This window comes from Misgurnus anguillicaudatus, chromosome 21, assembly GCF_027580225.2.
Source record: "Misgurnus anguillicaudatus chromosome 21, ASM2758022v2, whole genome shotgun sequence".
Lineage (NCBI taxonomy): Eukaryota > Metazoa > Chordata > Actinopteri > Cypriniformes > Cobitidae > Misgurnus > Misgurnus anguillicaudatus.
In genome coordinates, this window is record NC_073357.2 from 46286999 (window position 1) to 46304772 (window position 17774).

At 39.0% G+C, this 17774-nt stretch overlaps 1 protein-coding gene across 1 annotated transcript in view; it reads left to right on the forward strand.

The window, feature by feature from the left end:
* Nucleotides 1–17539, forward strand: part of cgnl1 (cingulin-like 1) — a 34466-nt gene extending 16927 nt beyond the window's left edge. The window contains exons 9-19 of the mRNA XM_055209827.2: nucleotides 4673–4879; nucleotides 5470–5574; nucleotides 5854–6006; nucleotides 7598–7768; nucleotides 9895–10053; nucleotides 10146–10235; nucleotides 14895–14978; nucleotides 15610–15734; nucleotides 15837–15945; nucleotides 16028–16191; nucleotides 16427–17539. Coding sequence (XP_055065802.2) covers nucleotides 4673–4879; nucleotides 5470–5574; nucleotides 5854–6006; nucleotides 7598–7768; nucleotides 9895–10053; nucleotides 10146–10235; nucleotides 14895–14978; nucleotides 15610–15734; nucleotides 15837–15945; nucleotides 16028–16191; nucleotides 16427–16577 — 1518 coding nt within the window. The 3' untranslated portion in view covers nucleotides 16578–17539. The remainder of the gene's footprint in view (nucleotides 1–4672; nucleotides 4880–5469; nucleotides 5575–5853; nucleotides 6007–7597; nucleotides 7769–9894; nucleotides 10054–10145; nucleotides 10236–14894; nucleotides 14979–15609; nucleotides 15735–15836; nucleotides 15946–16027; nucleotides 16192–16426) is intronic.
* The last annotated feature ends 235 nt before the right edge of the window (nucleotides 17540–17774 follow it).

The window sequence follows — 17774 nt, forward strand, 5'->3', positions numbered from 1 at the left end:
CCCCCATCTGTACAGTAAATCTAACCCTAACCCTAATTTATGAAGGGTGGTTTGGATTTTGGGTGTTGTCAAGGACTATTTGCCTTAAATGTCTTCAAGTTATTTTCAGTTCTAGAGTATACCAGAGCTTCATTTGTGCATAGCAACTAAAAGAAAATAACTCCTGCTCTGTTTTCAGCTTTAACATCCAGTTCAATTGATCGGTTCATGAGTGGACAGCACTAAAATCTGTTCTGATCATTTTCAGCATTTGGCATAAATTCACTCGACCACAACACTTTTATAATGTATATGCAAATCTGCAAGTCTTAAAGGGACACTCCACTTTTCTTTAGAATAGACTCATTTTCCAGCTCCCTTAGAGTTTTTATTTTATTTTTAGCATAGCTTAGCATAATCTATTGAATCTGATTAGACCATTAGCATCACGCTCAAAAATAACCAAAGAGTTTCAATATTTTTCCTATTTAAAATATGACTCTTCTGTGGTTACATCATGTACTAAGACCGACAGAAAATTTAAAGTTGCGAGTGCATGAAAATTACCCCTTCTATTGAAATTTACCAAGGGGACTATTTTGGGCACTGCATGATATTATTGCTCCTGCTGTAGCCATGGTACGGCAGCAAAGTCCTTGATTATTACGCCGGAATGAGAGTATAGTTCCTAGCCATATCTGCCTAGAAAATTGCAACTTTTTATTTTCAGCCGATCCTTCCTTCGTACACGATGTAACTACAGAAGAGTCAAGTTTTTAAAAGGAAAAATATTGAAACTCTTTGGTCATTTTTGAGCGCGATGCTAATGGTCTAATCAGATTTAATAGATTATGCTAAGCTATGCTAAAAGTGGCAGCGCCAGACCCAGAGATCAGCTTGAATGGATTCCAAAACAATAAGAATCAAATGTTTAACTCTAGGGGAGCTGGAAAATGAGCCCATTTACAAAAAAAGTGGAGTGTCCCTTTAAACATCCCAAACATACTTACGAGCAGTAATGACTTCAAAGGAAAAACAACTGTCCAGTTGAGCATTTGCATGCAGAATAATTTAATTCTGGTTTCCCAGCATATCTCTGACCGGCTTTAAAAATCACTTAAACCGTGTGCACTTTAACCTCTGTAGCAGCTGCTTAGCATCTACAAAACCCTCCTCATTCAGAGAAAATGCCCATCGAAGGACGAAAGGAGGTGAACACAACCGTCTTACGCAACTGGACGCAAGCCAGTGCTTTTCATCCAGCGCTTTTTCATTTCCAGCTTGAGCACCTCTCGCCCGTCCTCTGCATTTCGTCCTGCTTCGGCACATTTGTGTCTGTGTGCTCTTTGTTTGGTAGCAAAGCTATTGTAACATATACCTCCAAGATGAAGAAACAGACAGAGGGTTGTTTGAAGCTAAACTGAAGCTCAAGTCTTTGGTGTAGGTGCGGTATTCAAGAGCTGAAGGCTTTGTGGTAGCCTGATAAAGTTTCAAGTGGCTTGGATGACTTTTGTTTCTATGCTTGTGTTTTCTTATCTTTCCGTCGAGTCACATTGCTTTTCTTGAGAAATGTGCCTGGCATGTAAACAGAAGTCACATTGAAAGGTTGGCCAGAGGAATAAATGACTAATTGCTCTTGGCTGCGGTGACAACATGAGCTCGGTTGTTTTCAGGGTGGTAAAATCACTGAATTCGGACACTGAGAAAGCAGGATTTCCTGTAAATTCGTTCGTTCCGAGTATAACGCAGATGAAATCACTTCCTGTAAGGCATTGTTTTTGTGTTTGTTGTTAATGTGACACTTTAGTACTATTAAAAGTTTGTGTCATAATCCAGATCATCAACTGGTTTAATAAGTTTGATCGAATAATCTACAACATTGCCTCTCTGAATCATATAATTGAAACGTTATATTTTTATACAAGTTTATTCTGTATTCTTTGTGTGAAATATGTGTTCACCAGTGATTAAATTGATTCAGATCAAAAAAAAAAAAAAAAATTAAATTGGCAGTATATACTGTATGTGATAGTGTGCAGTCCAGCAGGGTTTACATGGTGGGGTTGATCTACGGTTAAACTTGCTTTCATTTCTGGGTGGCTTTAAGGTTATGTTGTACCCTCCCACCCTGATAATGCTTTCAACTTAAAACCTGGATGATTAGGAGTGGATTAAAAAGATTTAGCTCTTTGAAGGTACCATGCATGTAGGAGAGAAAATAATTTCCCATGGTGAATTTGGGATGGCTTAGACAGGTTTATTAGTTTTTGTGATTGTTTGTGCCATAAATGACACACAATGATGATTTAGGGCTGTAAAGCCTGGAGACGCTCGACATCCATGATTTGAGTTCATGAAGTGATTCTCCTGCTTTTGTTATTCTTAAGCTTTTAAAACACTAACAATGCTGGTTAATGCCCAACTATAGATAAACAACCCAAGCAAGCACCATTCAGATCACATTGTACTCCGGTCTGTGCTTTATAATGCTGCTTTAGAGAACAGAAATAGCGGAACAAACATAGAAAGCTCAGTATTTTTACCGGTATTTTTGTCCAAAGAGCTGACTGAAGGAACTGGGACATGGAAAGATAAGTGAATGTGCGTGTGAACGTTCATTAAATACCAACACTGGAGTTTTTCCAGTACAACAGTTTCTTAGCACCATCCCCAGTCCTGTATTTTATCAGTGATAAAATATTTCCAACATTCTCTCAGTCCATGTGAGGAAAACAATATTGCCACAATTAAACAATTTTAACCTTCTCTGAAGGACACAGACATTGCGATAAGCCGACTCGGATCACTGTGTAGCTTTTCTGCAAACAAAGGATTTGATATTTCAAATTTTAAAGGGGTCATTTTTTACTAAACTTTGAGTGTTTATCTTTCTGCAGTTTTGCAAGGATAGATAAGTGACCAAGCTGGAGTATGTTGTCTCAGGCTAGATACATATTAGCAAGGCACTCCCACCATGACCTCCAGAAGATTTACACTTCAAAAATGTGGAAGTTTTCACAAGAATGACTTTTTCAAAATACATTTTTGTTTGTTGATGAATTTGCTGTGTTAATAGAGGTTCATGTTTGAATTAAAGTTTCAGGTTTAAGCACATACTGCACTGACTATAATGTTATTTTTTCAAGCTTTTTCAACATAAATGAACAAAAATTGCAGTGAAGTATCTACTAAATAGTAAAGTCGTTTAACAAAACAAAACTTTTGTAAAGTTGAACTTTTGTTCGAGTATGAGCTGCCTGGGTTGTTTTTGGTTGTGGTTAATGAGTAAATCATGACTGACCAGTGAGACCTGCAGAGAGATTGAGTTTCTCGGAGGGGCTTCGGGAGTTTGAACTGTAAGCAGAAAATGAATCCACCCTTTTTTGCTATTGAGTCAATGTTATGTTAGACATCAGATGACCTTACATTAACATACAACACATGTACTCATTCACCGGACGTCAGCTAATCACAGGGTTTGCAATTACAGTTCATGGTTTTCTGTAAACTCTCACACCTGTGTTATTTATCGTAAACATTTAAAATCTTGATTCCATGGTCGGTTTGTAATGAAATACTGTGTTGACTACCGATAGCAGCCCTAACAAAAAATATGTCTTGTAGGCTTTTCGTTCCTTGTCTTTGTTTCGCTATAAATTAAAGATTGTCTTCCTCTGAAGCGGCTTGCGGATGGCCAAACCTGTTATGTGACATTCCCCCATGCATAGCAAACTACCTACCTGCTCTTCCAGTTCTGAAACCATGTTGTGTAAAATCTTTGAGCTGTCATCAACAGGATAAAGAGACCGTCGTTGCATGAAAACTGTCTCCGCTTTTAAGACCTCTCCGTTTGTTAGCTTAAGAGCCCCACAAAGGGCTCTTTGTTGTGTTCTTTTAGGTTACATAGACAACCAAGTCCAAATGGTTCATGAAAGTCTAAATTGCAGAATGAGACAATATTTTCATAATGTTTTATATGCACAGCGGCATAACAGGGCCGTCCGCTTCCCTATTCAGAAAACCTTGTGGAGAAGAACGTCAAATCCTGACAAAGAGATGGCCACAAAGAGAGCGCAGTCTTATTAAGGAATTCGTTCATGTTGAGAGATGACTTGTGTAAAGGCTTAAAGAGTCAGGCAGCTCTATAGTGTTACAGGATGAGTCATTCAGACGGCAGAGGAAAAGGAGACATGCTTAACTAACTCTAAACCAACAGTACTAGTAAATTGGACAGGGCAGTTTAGTTTAGCCGCACACCTGTTGGTGTGACTCAATGCATTGGGCCACATCATTGAAGTGGGTGTCAGAAGGGCACGAGCCTGTTGCCCCACATTCACTTTTCCATAAGGGCAAATGTATTTGCAAGGGTTTATGGAGTTTGATCACACAACCGGTGTCCAAAATGACCTTTTGGCACGCATGCCAATGACTGGTTACAAATATACAATTTTTAAAATATAATTTTCATAATCTAATAATGAGATTCGGAGCATCAAATGATTGATTTTACATTAATCTCAGTCTTTGACATGACCTTACTCAGTCAGTATTAAAGATCTCAAGGTTATATTTTCACAGAATGTTCCTTATATTATGTAATTGAATCGCAGCCCAGACTGCAGTTTCCTCACATGGGGTTTGAGGTGAAGTACGTCCTGTTTTAAAGTCTGTGTATGTTTGTGTTTGTCTCTAGAACAATGCCACGGCCAACAAAGCGAAGGAGGAAGTGGAAGCAGCACGTAAGGTGTCTGAGAGCCAAGCGAGCCGTCTATCTCAAGAGGTGGATAGACTGCGCAGAAGAGTACAGGAGCTGGAGAACGAAGTGGCCAAACTGAACCGCATCATTGATGATGCCAAGATGCAGGAGAGCCGGTTGGGAGAGCGAGCCGGCCGTCTGGAGGTACTTTCAGCTTTCTGTTTCATTGTGTAAAGAATAAACACGCTTCAGTACATTAAACACACACACACACACTGCCCCAAGGCAATAGTTGCACGCGAACTTCTCAACGCCATTTAGTTAAATCAATAGGGACAGTGTCCCAAGCAAATATTAAATGGATAGGCCAACTGAAAACTCACTCTCATGTTGTTACAAAACTGTATACATTTCTGATGAACAGGAAAAAAATATTTTGAGAAATGTTTGTAGCCAAACCGATTATGAGCCCCAATTGACTTCCATAGTAGGAAAAAGAATACTATGGAAGTGAATGAAGTTTACGAACGGTTTGGATACAAGCATTCCTCAAAATGTCTCCCTTCGTGTTCATCAGAACAAAGAAACTTATATCGTTTCTTAAACACATGATTGATGAGTGAGTGATGACAAAATTTTTATTTTTGTGTGAACTATCTCTTTAAGATTGCCCCAGCTGGAATTCCATCAGCCGGAATTCCTCATTGATTTTTGTCTGAGGAAAAGCCTTAAGCTTTGTCTAGATATCCAGGCCCAGAGATCTAAAACATCTGTATGTCTTTGTTTGACCATAGAAAGAGAAAAGGCAGTTGGAAGAGTCTTTTGCTGAGGTCAGGGAACAGGAAGAGGAAATGACCAGAGCGAACCGGGCCCTTAGCACTCGCCTGGAGGATGTGCAGGTGAGACCCTCAAGTCTGGTTTACCCAGCTTCTAGTCTTATGCAAAAGCGACTTGGAGTGCATTACACTGTATTTTTATCAGTTTGTGTGTTCCCTGGGTTCAAACCCATGACCTTTTGCATTGCTAACGCATCTTGCTTCAAGTCGCATAGGGTTAAAACTGTGTAGTGTTGAAACCAGTTATATAACATATATAACAGTCAGCATACAGTTAGCATAATATTTCAGTTATTGGCCTAAGGGATGCCATGACATTGCTGTGACATTTTCCATCTACAGAGAAACTTAACCAGAATGACTCAAGAGCACCATGAGCTACAGGAACAACTGAAGGAGGAACGAAGTCAGAAAGAGCAGTTTAAAAGTACCAAGAATGAGATTGAAGATGAGAGGAGGCTGCTTGACCGGACCGTCGAGAAACTACAGCGGGAGGTGAGGCTTTATAAAAGGGATACATCACCCCAAAATGAAAATTCGTTAATATACACATGTCGTTTCAAACATGTATTACTTAATTTCTTTTTAGGACCACATAAGGTAATTTTCTTTTTTAAAGTTGCCCTACCTTTCATAAAATGGAAGAAAATATAGACTAAGGATGTCAAGGTGCAGAATGACAGAAACACTATAAAATATTTTTAAAAATGGCCCAAATGACTTCACACAAAGCTTTTGAATAAAATGCATGATGATTATGTTATGTTATACCACGGGTCTGTTGAATGCTGTATTCTGATTGGTTGAGAAATGTTCCATGGGTATGCATTATTTTTCGATAACTGCACACCTAACTTTTCAAATGTCTTAAAAATAGGCACCACAGCAATGTTTGTGGTATCCGTGGTATAAGCGGAATAATTGACTCCGGTCCTTTGAATTATTTGAAAATAATGCATACCCGCAGTGTAACCACCTTGGGTGTGTGCATTATTTTCTTATAATTCAATTGCCCGTCGTCAATTATTCCTTACTTATGCCACGGGCCTGTAGAATGCTGTATTCTGATTGGCTGAGAAATGTTCCATGGGTGTTGATTATTTTTCTTGTAAACTGCACACCTAACCTTTTAAGTGTCTTAAAAATAGGCACCAGAGTAATGTTTGTGGAACTGTGGTATAAGAGGAACAATTGACTTTGGTCCTTTGAATTATTTCTCCGCTACGCGTCGTGCAACATTACTACCTTGGGTGTGCATTATTTTCGAATAATTCAATGGGTCGTCGTCAATAATTCCTTACATACATCATAAGGATTTGTAAACAAAGAATTTTCATTATTTGCATGAACTGTCCCTTTAAAGAGATAGTTCACCCAAAAATGAAAATTCTCTCATCATTTACTCACTTACTTTTTCTAACAAACCTGTATACATTTCCTTGTTTTGATGAACACAAAGGAAGATATTTTGAGGAATGTTTGTAAACAAACCAATCAGAGGCCCCATTGACTTCCATAGTAGGAAAAAAGGTATACTTACTATGGAAGTGAATGGGGCTCATGATCAGTTTGGTTACAAACATTCCTCAAAATATCTTCCTTTGTGTTCATTAGAACAAAGAAATGTATTCAGGTTTGTAACAACATGACATAACATTTTTGGGTAAACTATCCCTTTAATAATTATTTACCCCGACACAATCTGAGCTGGTTAGGCAGCTTTACCTGTTCATTTAACAGTTGATAGATTTAAGATAGGGTGACCATACGTGCCATTCTTCCCGGACGCATCCCGTCCAGGATTTCGGTGCGTCTTCCGGAAGTCGTATTTGTTGACCGCATTCACCATTCAGTTAAAAACATAAGATTTACAATCGTAGTTTCATTCTTACCTTAAAATGTAACGGTTGCTTTTCTGTAATAATAATAATAATCCTCTATGACGTATGCGGTCGACAAATACGACTTCCCGAAGACGAACACAAAATCGAAGAATGGCACGTATGGTCACCCTATTTAAGAGGAACTGTCAACCTTTTATTGTTTCAGTGGTTTTAAATTTTTGGATATAATACTCTCTCTGTAGATGAGTGAGATAGTAGAAGCATCTCAGAGCTCAACTCAGGAGCTTCAGGAGCAGATCGACATGTATAAGGAGAAGAACCGGAGGGAGATGGCCGAGCTGCAGAAACAGCTGAGAGAGGGAGGACTGGAGCTGGAGAAGTCACGTCTTACCACCAAGAACCTTCAGGAGGAGGTGAGCGGAGAGGAAAAAAATCAGCTATGTTTAGCAAAAACTTGAAACTTGCGCCCATTTATTAAAAAGCAGCAAAATATTTCTAAATGCTTAAATGTATCTAGGAACTAACTAATCAGACCAATTACTGAAAGGATTGATTTAAAGGAATCTTTGTACAGCGTTCTTGAATGTGTTAGCATTTAGCCTAGCCCCATTCATTCCTATGGCTCCAAACAAAAGTTTTATTTTGTGCAGCCATACTTACTCATATAACTACTCATTTAACAGTCTTTAAATAGAGAAAACATGGAAGTGTTTGGTGGCTTCTAAATTCATCCCTGTTTGGAGCCATAGGAATGAATGGGGCTAGGCTAAATGCTAACACGTTCACAAGGCACTGTACAAAGATTAAGTGCACGCATTGTCTAAGTTGAGGTACGAACATAGTAAAATATTGAAAATTGTGATGTTTTCCTTTAAATTGACAAAAAACAATGTTGCAATATGCATATCACTGCAAATCTGACATTAAAATGTGTATGCATTTTATTCTGTTTAGTTCTCTCTCTCTCGTTTTCTCTCAGAGATTATCTCTCAAGATAATATCAGCATATCAGGTCTCTCAGTGTTAAATAAACGTCTGGAACATTCTTCATAGCTATTAATCATCGACCGGCATTCTTTTGGCAGATCAGATTTTTAAGTCTCTTACAGCTTGTGTTCACAGTGTATATCCAGCTGATCAGTTTATATACCCAACAGCCCCAAGTGGGCCTGACCTTTGACCTCTGCTGTTTAGATGCAATTATTCGCCTTAACCCTGTCAACACAGTGGCATTTGAGGAATGTTATTGTTTGATATGTTCAGCTTTGTGAATGAGGTCCTCTGGAAGTGGTGAGAGAGGTCTCCATCCCCCCTCAATCTCATTTACACTTTATGCGTTGAGAACAAGAGGGAATCTAGCCTAGTTTCAGAGCCGACTGACTGTAACACAAGTCCTGTCTACTGGATGCCTTTATATCACACAATCCTCTTCATGCGGATCATTGTTTGGCGGAAACAAAAACAACACAAATATCTTAAACATACTTTAAATTTTTCTAATATGACTCAGTTACTTGTTTTTAAGTTATATTTTTGGGTTTTGTTTCTATTTCCTATGTAATAGAGGAGTATATGGAAAGTAAAATACAGGGAGGAGGGAAGGGAACTTATCAGCAAAGAACCTTGAGCTGGGAATCACATTTGTGCTGCTCACAAGGTTCAGCTTCGACTTATAAACACTTTTGTCTCTAAATATGTGGTTGGTTTTGTCTAAAGTGCATTTAGATTTGTATGAGAGCAGTAAACGTGATGTTTTGATGCATTGGAAGCTTGTCTTAAATTCAAGGTAAATTCAAAAGTATCCAATGAGTGCAAAAGAAAAAGAGTAAGAGAGAGAGAGAGATACAATGTCATAAGGAAACAATAATGAGAGATTAGAACAAAAACAAACAATAAAAGTATAAAAGACATGAAACACTAAGACATCCTCCTCTGCACGTGTGTGCGTGTGTGTGAAGGAAAGAAGGATGTGGTGTTCCTGTGAAGAGTACAGGCTCCGAATGATGACCTAATGACACCTCATCCTTCCCGAATTTCCTCTGGCACATGCACTCCTCTCTAACACGATGTCCTCGTATAATACATGACCTCAGTCAAACAGCTGTTTCCTCTAGAGCTGTACACCTTTAATGTTTACCTCTTAAACAAAAACATCACACACATCAAGTCTGAAATTCACCTGCTCTGGATTGATTTACACGCTTAAAACAAATTAAGATACATAATGGTCCTTTTAACTACTTATAAATAACACCGTAATCACTGGTTTTGGCAATTAAGTGTGCATGAGATCACTCAAAGGTAACATCTTGTGGCCAAAACTGTAACTGCAGGTACAGGACAGTAAAAAGTATGTAGCACAGCATGAATGTTTAAATGGGCAAAATTCATGCACTATTTTACCCAAATTTAGATTAATTTAATTGCTGTAAAGTTCAAGGTAATGCAGTATTTAATGTTGTTTTCAACTGTTTGAATGCTCATAGTCATCTTGGTGAACTTTATAAGTCTACAGTGTTAATTACTTTGTGTGTTTCAGCTGGCTCACATGCAGGAGGATCTGCGGCAGTGCCAGAAGGACAGAGATGACGCACTGCGGACAGCAAAAGACTTGGAGCAGAAGGTTTTTAATCTGGAGGTCGAGGCCGATACCAAAGCCCACTCGATTGACAAATCCAGACAGACCAAGATCCTGGAGGTACAGTTGCTGTGCTGCTATATAGTTTTCGTTTCTTTTATCCGAGTGGTCCCTTAGCTGTGTTTTAATATGGTGCTTGTATCTCCATAAAGGATCGAGTATCACAATTAGAAATGGAGTTGGAAGAGGAGAGGCAGAGTGGAGACATGTTGATGGAGAGAATAGACAGAGGGAGAGAACAGGTGAGAATTACACAAAGATCACAAAAACTGCAAACGCCAATTCCAAGATTTTTCTAATTTTAATGGACCCCAATACTTAACAGTTTTAATGCAGTTTAAAATTGCAGTTTCAAAGGATACTAAACGATCCCAAACGAGGCATAAGGGTCTTATCTAGTGAAACGATTGTCCATTCGATTCGCTTGTCTCGGTTCGGAGCGTGTGTGCGTCGCACGGTTCGATGGTTCATGGCATGCGCAATGTATGTAGCCTCGTGCCCTGTATGTGACCTCAGATAGAGTGTTTTCCTTTCGCGAATCGCGCGAAAGAAGAAGTGACTGGTGTGGAGAGTGAGTGCTGCAGGTCATGTTACATGTAGAAATGGCAAGTGGGAAGGAAGTCTGCCTTGTCTGTGTTGGAGGATGCGCCAGCGTCGTATAAGTTTGGTGTGTGGAAACATTTTTTATTTCATGATACCTATGATGACAGCGGAAATAAAACAATAGATAGAAATGCAGTCTATGGGTTGAATGTGTTCAAACAGCCACACGCGACAGCCTTGTCTCTGCCCATTTATCTAATCTGAGGTACTGAACACAATTGTTTTACGTCTTTTCTGACTTCTGCCGCAAACACACGGTGAACACCACTATTTTTAGCCTTTCGTTGATAAAACGAAAGCGGCTGATTTTCGCGTAGTTTCATTTTGCTAGCGTGTGAAAGTTACGCGATCTTATTTCATAAATTGCCCCTCAAAATAATCAGGACAGAAGTGGTCAAAAGTGGGCAAAAGAGACGGATTTAAATATTACAAGTGTAAACTTTATGTTTCTCTCTCAATGATAAATCTAAGAGCTACACTGAAGTTGGGAGTTTGAAAAATGAAAGTTATCTTTGTGTGTTAAAAAGGCACATAAGTTCATGTAGATGGCAATACACAGTCTATTTTTTTGCCAAATAAATGAAAAGCATGTTGAAATCATCAATGTCTTCCCTCTTGCTGTATCAAAATCTCGCCTGGCTTTCCTCAGAGATGGAATTCAGATTGTGTATGATTACATGATATAACTTTTTAATACTGTATCCTAAAATATGGCTAATTAATACATTAATAAGATTATACATTTCTGGAGTGTTAAAAAATTAAAAGAAAAAATAACAACAAGAACCGTACTGAACCGAGAACCGTGACCATAAAATCGTGATATGAACCGAACCGAGGGTTTTGTGAACCGTGCCACCCCTAGTAACTCGTGACCTTTCGACGTCATTACACAATTACGTGAGGTCGCGCTGGCTTGTCACAGAGCCGAAGGAAAAAGAGAAGTTGTGGGTTAAAAGTGCATATTTTTTATTTTTCTTGCCAAAAATGACAATCGTTTCGCTAGATAAGACACTTATGCCTCGTTTGAAATCGTTTAGAGTCCTTTTAAACTGCAATTTTAAACTGCATTAAAACTGTTAAGTTTTGGGGTCCATTAAAATTTGAAAAATCTTACATAATTTCTTCTTGACTGAACAAAGAAAGACATCAACATTTTGGATGACATGGTGGTGAGTAAATTATCTGGATTTTTTTTAAGAAAATTGACGAATCCTTTAAAATTTACTCCAGAAATGCATAGACTAAGATTACGGAAAATGCGTTCGGGATTTGTCCGAGATTGTTTGATTTTTGGTTTATTCACACTGCCAATAATTTTTCGGAATCTGTGTGTGCATTCACACACATACCGTAAAGATCCCATAAAGAGGGTGATGTATTTAAAGTCTTGCATTTGGTAGGTTTTTTCCACAGCGTCTAAAGTTTGCTAATTATGCGTGATTTCATGTTGGTGAAAGGGAACTTAGCTTCAGCACAGATAGTGACGAGCTCCCTGATCTCTGCTTCAGTCCAGTTTTGCCAAAATTTCTCATTGTGAATGTTGATGTTAGTTTAAATCCCTTTGTCAAAGAGCTGAATCATAACTTGTTGCGATGACACGCGTGTCCTCACTACGGCACCTCCCTTACGGCATTGCTTTTTCCACTTGTTCACACAGGATGTGTTCTGTAAATGTTACGGCAATGTTACTGGGTCCTCTTTACAGGAACGAACCCAGAACATTTATGGAACTTGTTTGTGTTCACACAGAAACCTCAGCCAATTTTACAAAAATTTTGTGTGAATAGGGTTCAAGAAAAGCGTTCTGAATCATCTTGGTTAACAATGATATTGAACTAAACCAGGTCTTTGATCCACTATTCACTTCTGCTCTCAAAAGTTCAGTTTAAAGATGGAGCGGTTGAGTGAGAAAGGACTGAAGCGTATAGCGCATTGTTAAATAAGCTTGCATAATCATTCTCATTGGCAGCTTGCCTGTCCAAATTTCAGACATCAATAAAAACCTTTTTCTGAAGCTCAGTTTTGGCCAAAATATGCAAGCGACCTGGCATCGCAAACTAGTGTCAAGGCTTGTGAAATAGTTTCAAATGCACCAAGCTGAAGTTGAAAACAACAGGCAGACGAGAATTCTTCCTTCCTGACTGATAAGCCGGGTAAAGGGAACATTTTGCAATGCGAGGCACAGATGATACATGTTTCCTGAGATACAGGGCATGCCTTGTGCAATCAATGCCAGTGTGAGAATTCTTGCTTCAGTGTTTTATGGGCGCAAAACAGATCTTTGTGTGTACTTGGAAAAGTTGATTTTTTTTTAAATGGATCGTGCATCAAACGGTCCGACCTTTGACTTCTTAAAACTTTGAGCATGAGCAGCCTACATTTCTCCTCACTTATTGTTTCAAACTCAACTTTCCCAAACTGAGGCTATTCTGGTGCTCTGGTCCAATTGCACCTGTCGGACCACATTTAGACCCCTGCAAAACAGTGAATCTAGATCAGGAATGAAGAAGTGATTAATAGATTATGAAGGAGAGAAGCGCGGGAGCTTTTTTTAATTGTCTGGAAATAGACAATCAAAGCAAACACAGTGACACAATAGTGTTACTCTAAGGCCAAGGTGAGTTTCCACGGAAACAGCAGAGGGCTCTGCGGAGACGCCGACGGGTTACAGAGGTGGGCAGGGGGGGTGTCAGGATGGGCACACCTGCGTTCTGTGGCAGCAGGTGCAGGGGCGGCTGTCTAAATGAGAGTAATCTCTCGCTCTTTGCTCACACGCTCTCACTGTCTGTCTCACTGGTTCTCTTGCTTTGATTAGTTTCGGTGTGTTTTCTGCTCTGCTGACGCAGCGCCCTGCAGGGTAGAGCGGCACACGCACAACATCCCGCTCATCCCTGTGCCTCAGTCATACACTAATTGAGATAAAATATCATCCATTTTGCCGCCTGGCACCAGACAAAAAGAGCCGTCTTCTATTTTCAATCGCTTTATTTTCCTTCTTTTCAATTTTATCCCTTTATTCATATCCACCTTTATTTTTTACTATCCGAAGGCAGGTACTAGTTCTACTCTATGTGGGCCTTTTGTATTAGGTATAATGTATTCAAGTCAAAAATCATTTTCTGCTTAAAGGAATAGTCTACTCATTTTCAATAACAAAATATGTTATTACCTTAACTAAGAATTGTTGATACATCCCTCTATCATCTGTGTGCGTGCACGTAAGCGCTGGAGCGCGCTGCGACGCTTCGATAGCATTTAGCTTAGCCCCATTCATTCAATGGCACCATCCAGAGAAAGCCAGAAGTGACCAAACACATCAACGCCCTTCCCACTTAAGACGAGTAGTTATACGAGCAAGCTTGGTGGTACAAAATAAAACGTAGCGGATTTAAAAGAGGAACTATACTCCACGGCGCCACAGCACCTTCGGGAGTACTCCGACTCGCCTGAAAAGTCCGCTCCCCTTCTCCCCCTAATAATGGGAGAGGGAGGGTGTTACTGCGCCGAGTCGAAGTACTCCCAAAAGTGCTATTACGCCATAAAATATAGTTCCTCTTTTAAATCTGCTTAGAAAAGAGCTACGTTTTATTTTGTACCACCAAACTTGCTCGTATAACTACTCGTCTTAAATAGGAAAAACGTTGATGTGTTTGGTCACTTCTAACTTTATCTCTAAATGGTACCATTGAATGAATGGGGCTAAGCTAAATGCTATCGAAGCGTCGCAGCGCGCTCCAGCGCTTACGTGCACGCACACAGATGATAGAGGGATGTATCAACAATTCTTAGTTAAGGTAATAACATATTTTAATATTGAAAATGAGTAGACTATTCCTTTAAGGGATCAGTGTATGTGCCTGAAATGTGCTGAGAAATAGTCTAGGATAGGAAAATTTCAGACAGGTGCTTACAAATATGGTGAAATTATAGAAAACACATATCTGGTGCAGGTGCAGCAAACCACATACAGATGTGATCGCTGAACAACAACTACACAGCAAAAAATTCACTTTCTTGATCAGAAATGCCTTGTTTTCCAGTAAAAACATCTACAGATATATAAAAGAAAAATTGCGTAATATATAAGGACCTTATTTTAAAGAATTTATCTTTAATAAGGTTATTTTTCTATTGCCATAGTTTTTTATACTTAAAATAGGAAAAGACGGGTTCAACCAAACTAATAATAATCTTATACCAAGATCATGGTGCAAAAGCTGTTTGGGGCGGGGTTCATGTTGTTGTTTTGGCTGGTATGGTCTGCTATTAATGTTTGTATTGTGTTTGTGTAATAGCTGGAACAGATGAGGAGTGAGCTCATGCAGGAAAGAGCCAGCAAACAGGACTTGGAGTGTGACAAGATCACAATGGAAAGACAGGTAACAAAGCCATCAGCCATCTGATAGATGACTGGCTTAAAACAATCAGCATACTTTACAGTGGTGGCCGGTGACTTCTTTTTTCGAGGGCGCTTGATGCGAAGTTCGCCACAACATGTATGTAGCCCATCATGTGTGTGGTTCCTTTTTTCAAAATATGTGTTCTGCGCTTCGAGTGCGTGTATGTGCATCACATGTCTCGTCAAAATAAGTGCCTGCTGCAGACGCGTCTAAAGGGTTTATGATAAAAGAGACGCTCGCGTTTGCCAGATACTCGTATAATGTCATGCGTAATCAAAGTTTACTGTTAAGGGAGTGTCTTGCGTGTATTTTGTAAACGTGAGCGTCTTTTTTATCATAAACGTTTTGACGCGTGTGGAGCAGCACTTATTTTGACAAAACACGTGATGCACATGGTTCACATGACGCAACAAACACATATTATGAAAACGCAAGCAACACACATGATACTCCGAACACTTATTTTGAATTAGCGCCCCTCGGATGAGCAGTCATGAGACACCACTGATACTTTATTAAAACTAATAACTAGCAAAGTTTATGCAAGAATTCCCTGGTAATCGTTTTATCTGTACTGTGTATTTAACCATATCTTTATCTTTTGGAGCAGAATAAAGATCTGAGGAGCAGAATTGCTTATTTGGAGGGATCTCAGAAGCCCAGTAAAGAAGGACTGGTGGCCCAGCTAGAAAATCGCATCCAGGAACTGGAGGAAAGAGTAGAGGCAGAAGAGAGGTAAACTAGGAAACCAATACGTTGTGTTTCCCAGACATGACATCATGTGATTTTTCTAAAATGACATTTTCTAGACTTTTAAAGAAATATTTGTGTGTCCAGGGAACGTGCAAACCTGCAGCTGGCGAACCGTCGACTGGAGCGTAAGGTGAAGGAGACGATGATGCAAGTGGATGAAGAGCATCAATCACTGCAGGATCAGAAAGATCAGGTCAGCAAAGATCTCTTCACTTGAGGAAAACATTAAAAATGTCACGTAGAGGGTAACAATGTCATGTTGTGTATCTGTTCAGCTGAATCTGCGTCTGAAGGCTTTGAAGAGACAGATGGATGAGGCAGAGGAGGAGATCGATCGACTGGAGCACAGCAAGAAGAAACTGCAGAGGGACCTGGAGGAGCAACAGGAGGCCAATGAACAGCTTCAGACTCAGCTCAAGTCGCTGCGCAGTGAAATGAGGTAAATAATATAAACCATACTGCTGAGCCAATGAAATGAGGTAAATGATACGTGTTACTGGCTGCTGACCTAGAGTCAAAGCACCATGTTGTAAGCTAAACCCCTTTAATGATAAAATGACATTTTATAGAGAAATTACAGTATAAAAAATCATAAAATGCCAACTTTTGCAAATATACAAGATAACGTAATGTAGAAATACTATATGTAACTAACAAAACTTATTTTTGTCAAGGCGTAGGAACAGCTCGGCACCAGTGCTGAATGCTGCTGATGATGACGATGATGATGATGTCAGCACTGATGGTGAGACCTACTTCAGCTATTCATCTGGCTTCAAACGCTCTAGCAGTCAAGATGGCATCATCTCAAATTTCTCTCTGTGAAACGCTTTTGGAAGAGAGTTGTTTAGATGGACAAAATTTGTGCTCTCAGTTATGAGCATTTGTACGTTTTTCTGGCTTTGCCACAATTTCATGTAACCATGAGACCAATCTTAATGCCTTTCTTCCGTGATGATATATTTTTTTACAAGTAATCTCTTGTGTTTTCAAACCTATGTGATACTGTATATCTGCTTAAAATACTGTGCTTTTCAATTGTTATTTTTTTTACATTCTTAAGTCTGCAGTTTCACAGACATAAAGCTGTTATCCGGAATGTGAAGGACTGATAAACCTTAAAGCAATACATACAATATATATGAAGGGAAGTATTTATAAGGGACAAGTTTTAATAAAATAAAACAGAGCTATGTCCAACATATAGTTTTTGAACTTTAAATATGATTTTCTAACTTTTTCAAAACTATTCATATCAAGCTGCTTTCACATTTTCTGCTTATTTTAACATTATAACATTATACCACATAAAAGCGCCGCAGGTTGCAACTGGCTACACCAATTTTTTTTATCACCACATGTTACATTTTATAGACATTTATGTTACCAAGCCTTTCCTCTCTGTAACACAAAACAGTGTTAAATATATATGAAGTTGTATGAGCCATGTCGTATTGTAGGTTTCAGTACACCTGTATGTTTGTTACCTGTGGGAATGTGTCATGCACATACTGTAAGTAAAAACATTTGTGTGCCTGTCTGTATGCAAACCTTGTATATTACTGTTCTGACAATCACCTTTTTGTAATACACTGTGATGATTTGCACTGTACGTTGACGTGAACCCTTTTGTGTAAACGGTGCTCATAAATGTTTATGAAAAACGCTCTTAGACATTAGTGCATCTTTTTTTAAGATTGAAAAGATCCTGGCTCTACCTCTCTGTACACATAAATTTATGTAAAAGTAAAAAAAACTGTAAACGAAAATAAACTCAGTTAATCTAGTGTGTGTGCTTTTTGTTGTGATTTTAAGTATAACAAGTAATTTTTCAGATGAGATACGTAAGGCCTGCATGGTTCCTCCGTGGTCTATTTTATCATCTGGCTAAAATGTATATTAATTTTTTAATACATTTTGGATGTTTGTGTGTTTATGTTGTCTAGATCCTGGCCAGCACACAATAACAATCTGTTCCTTTAGCTAGAGAAACGGAACAAAAATAGACACGCAACAACAGCG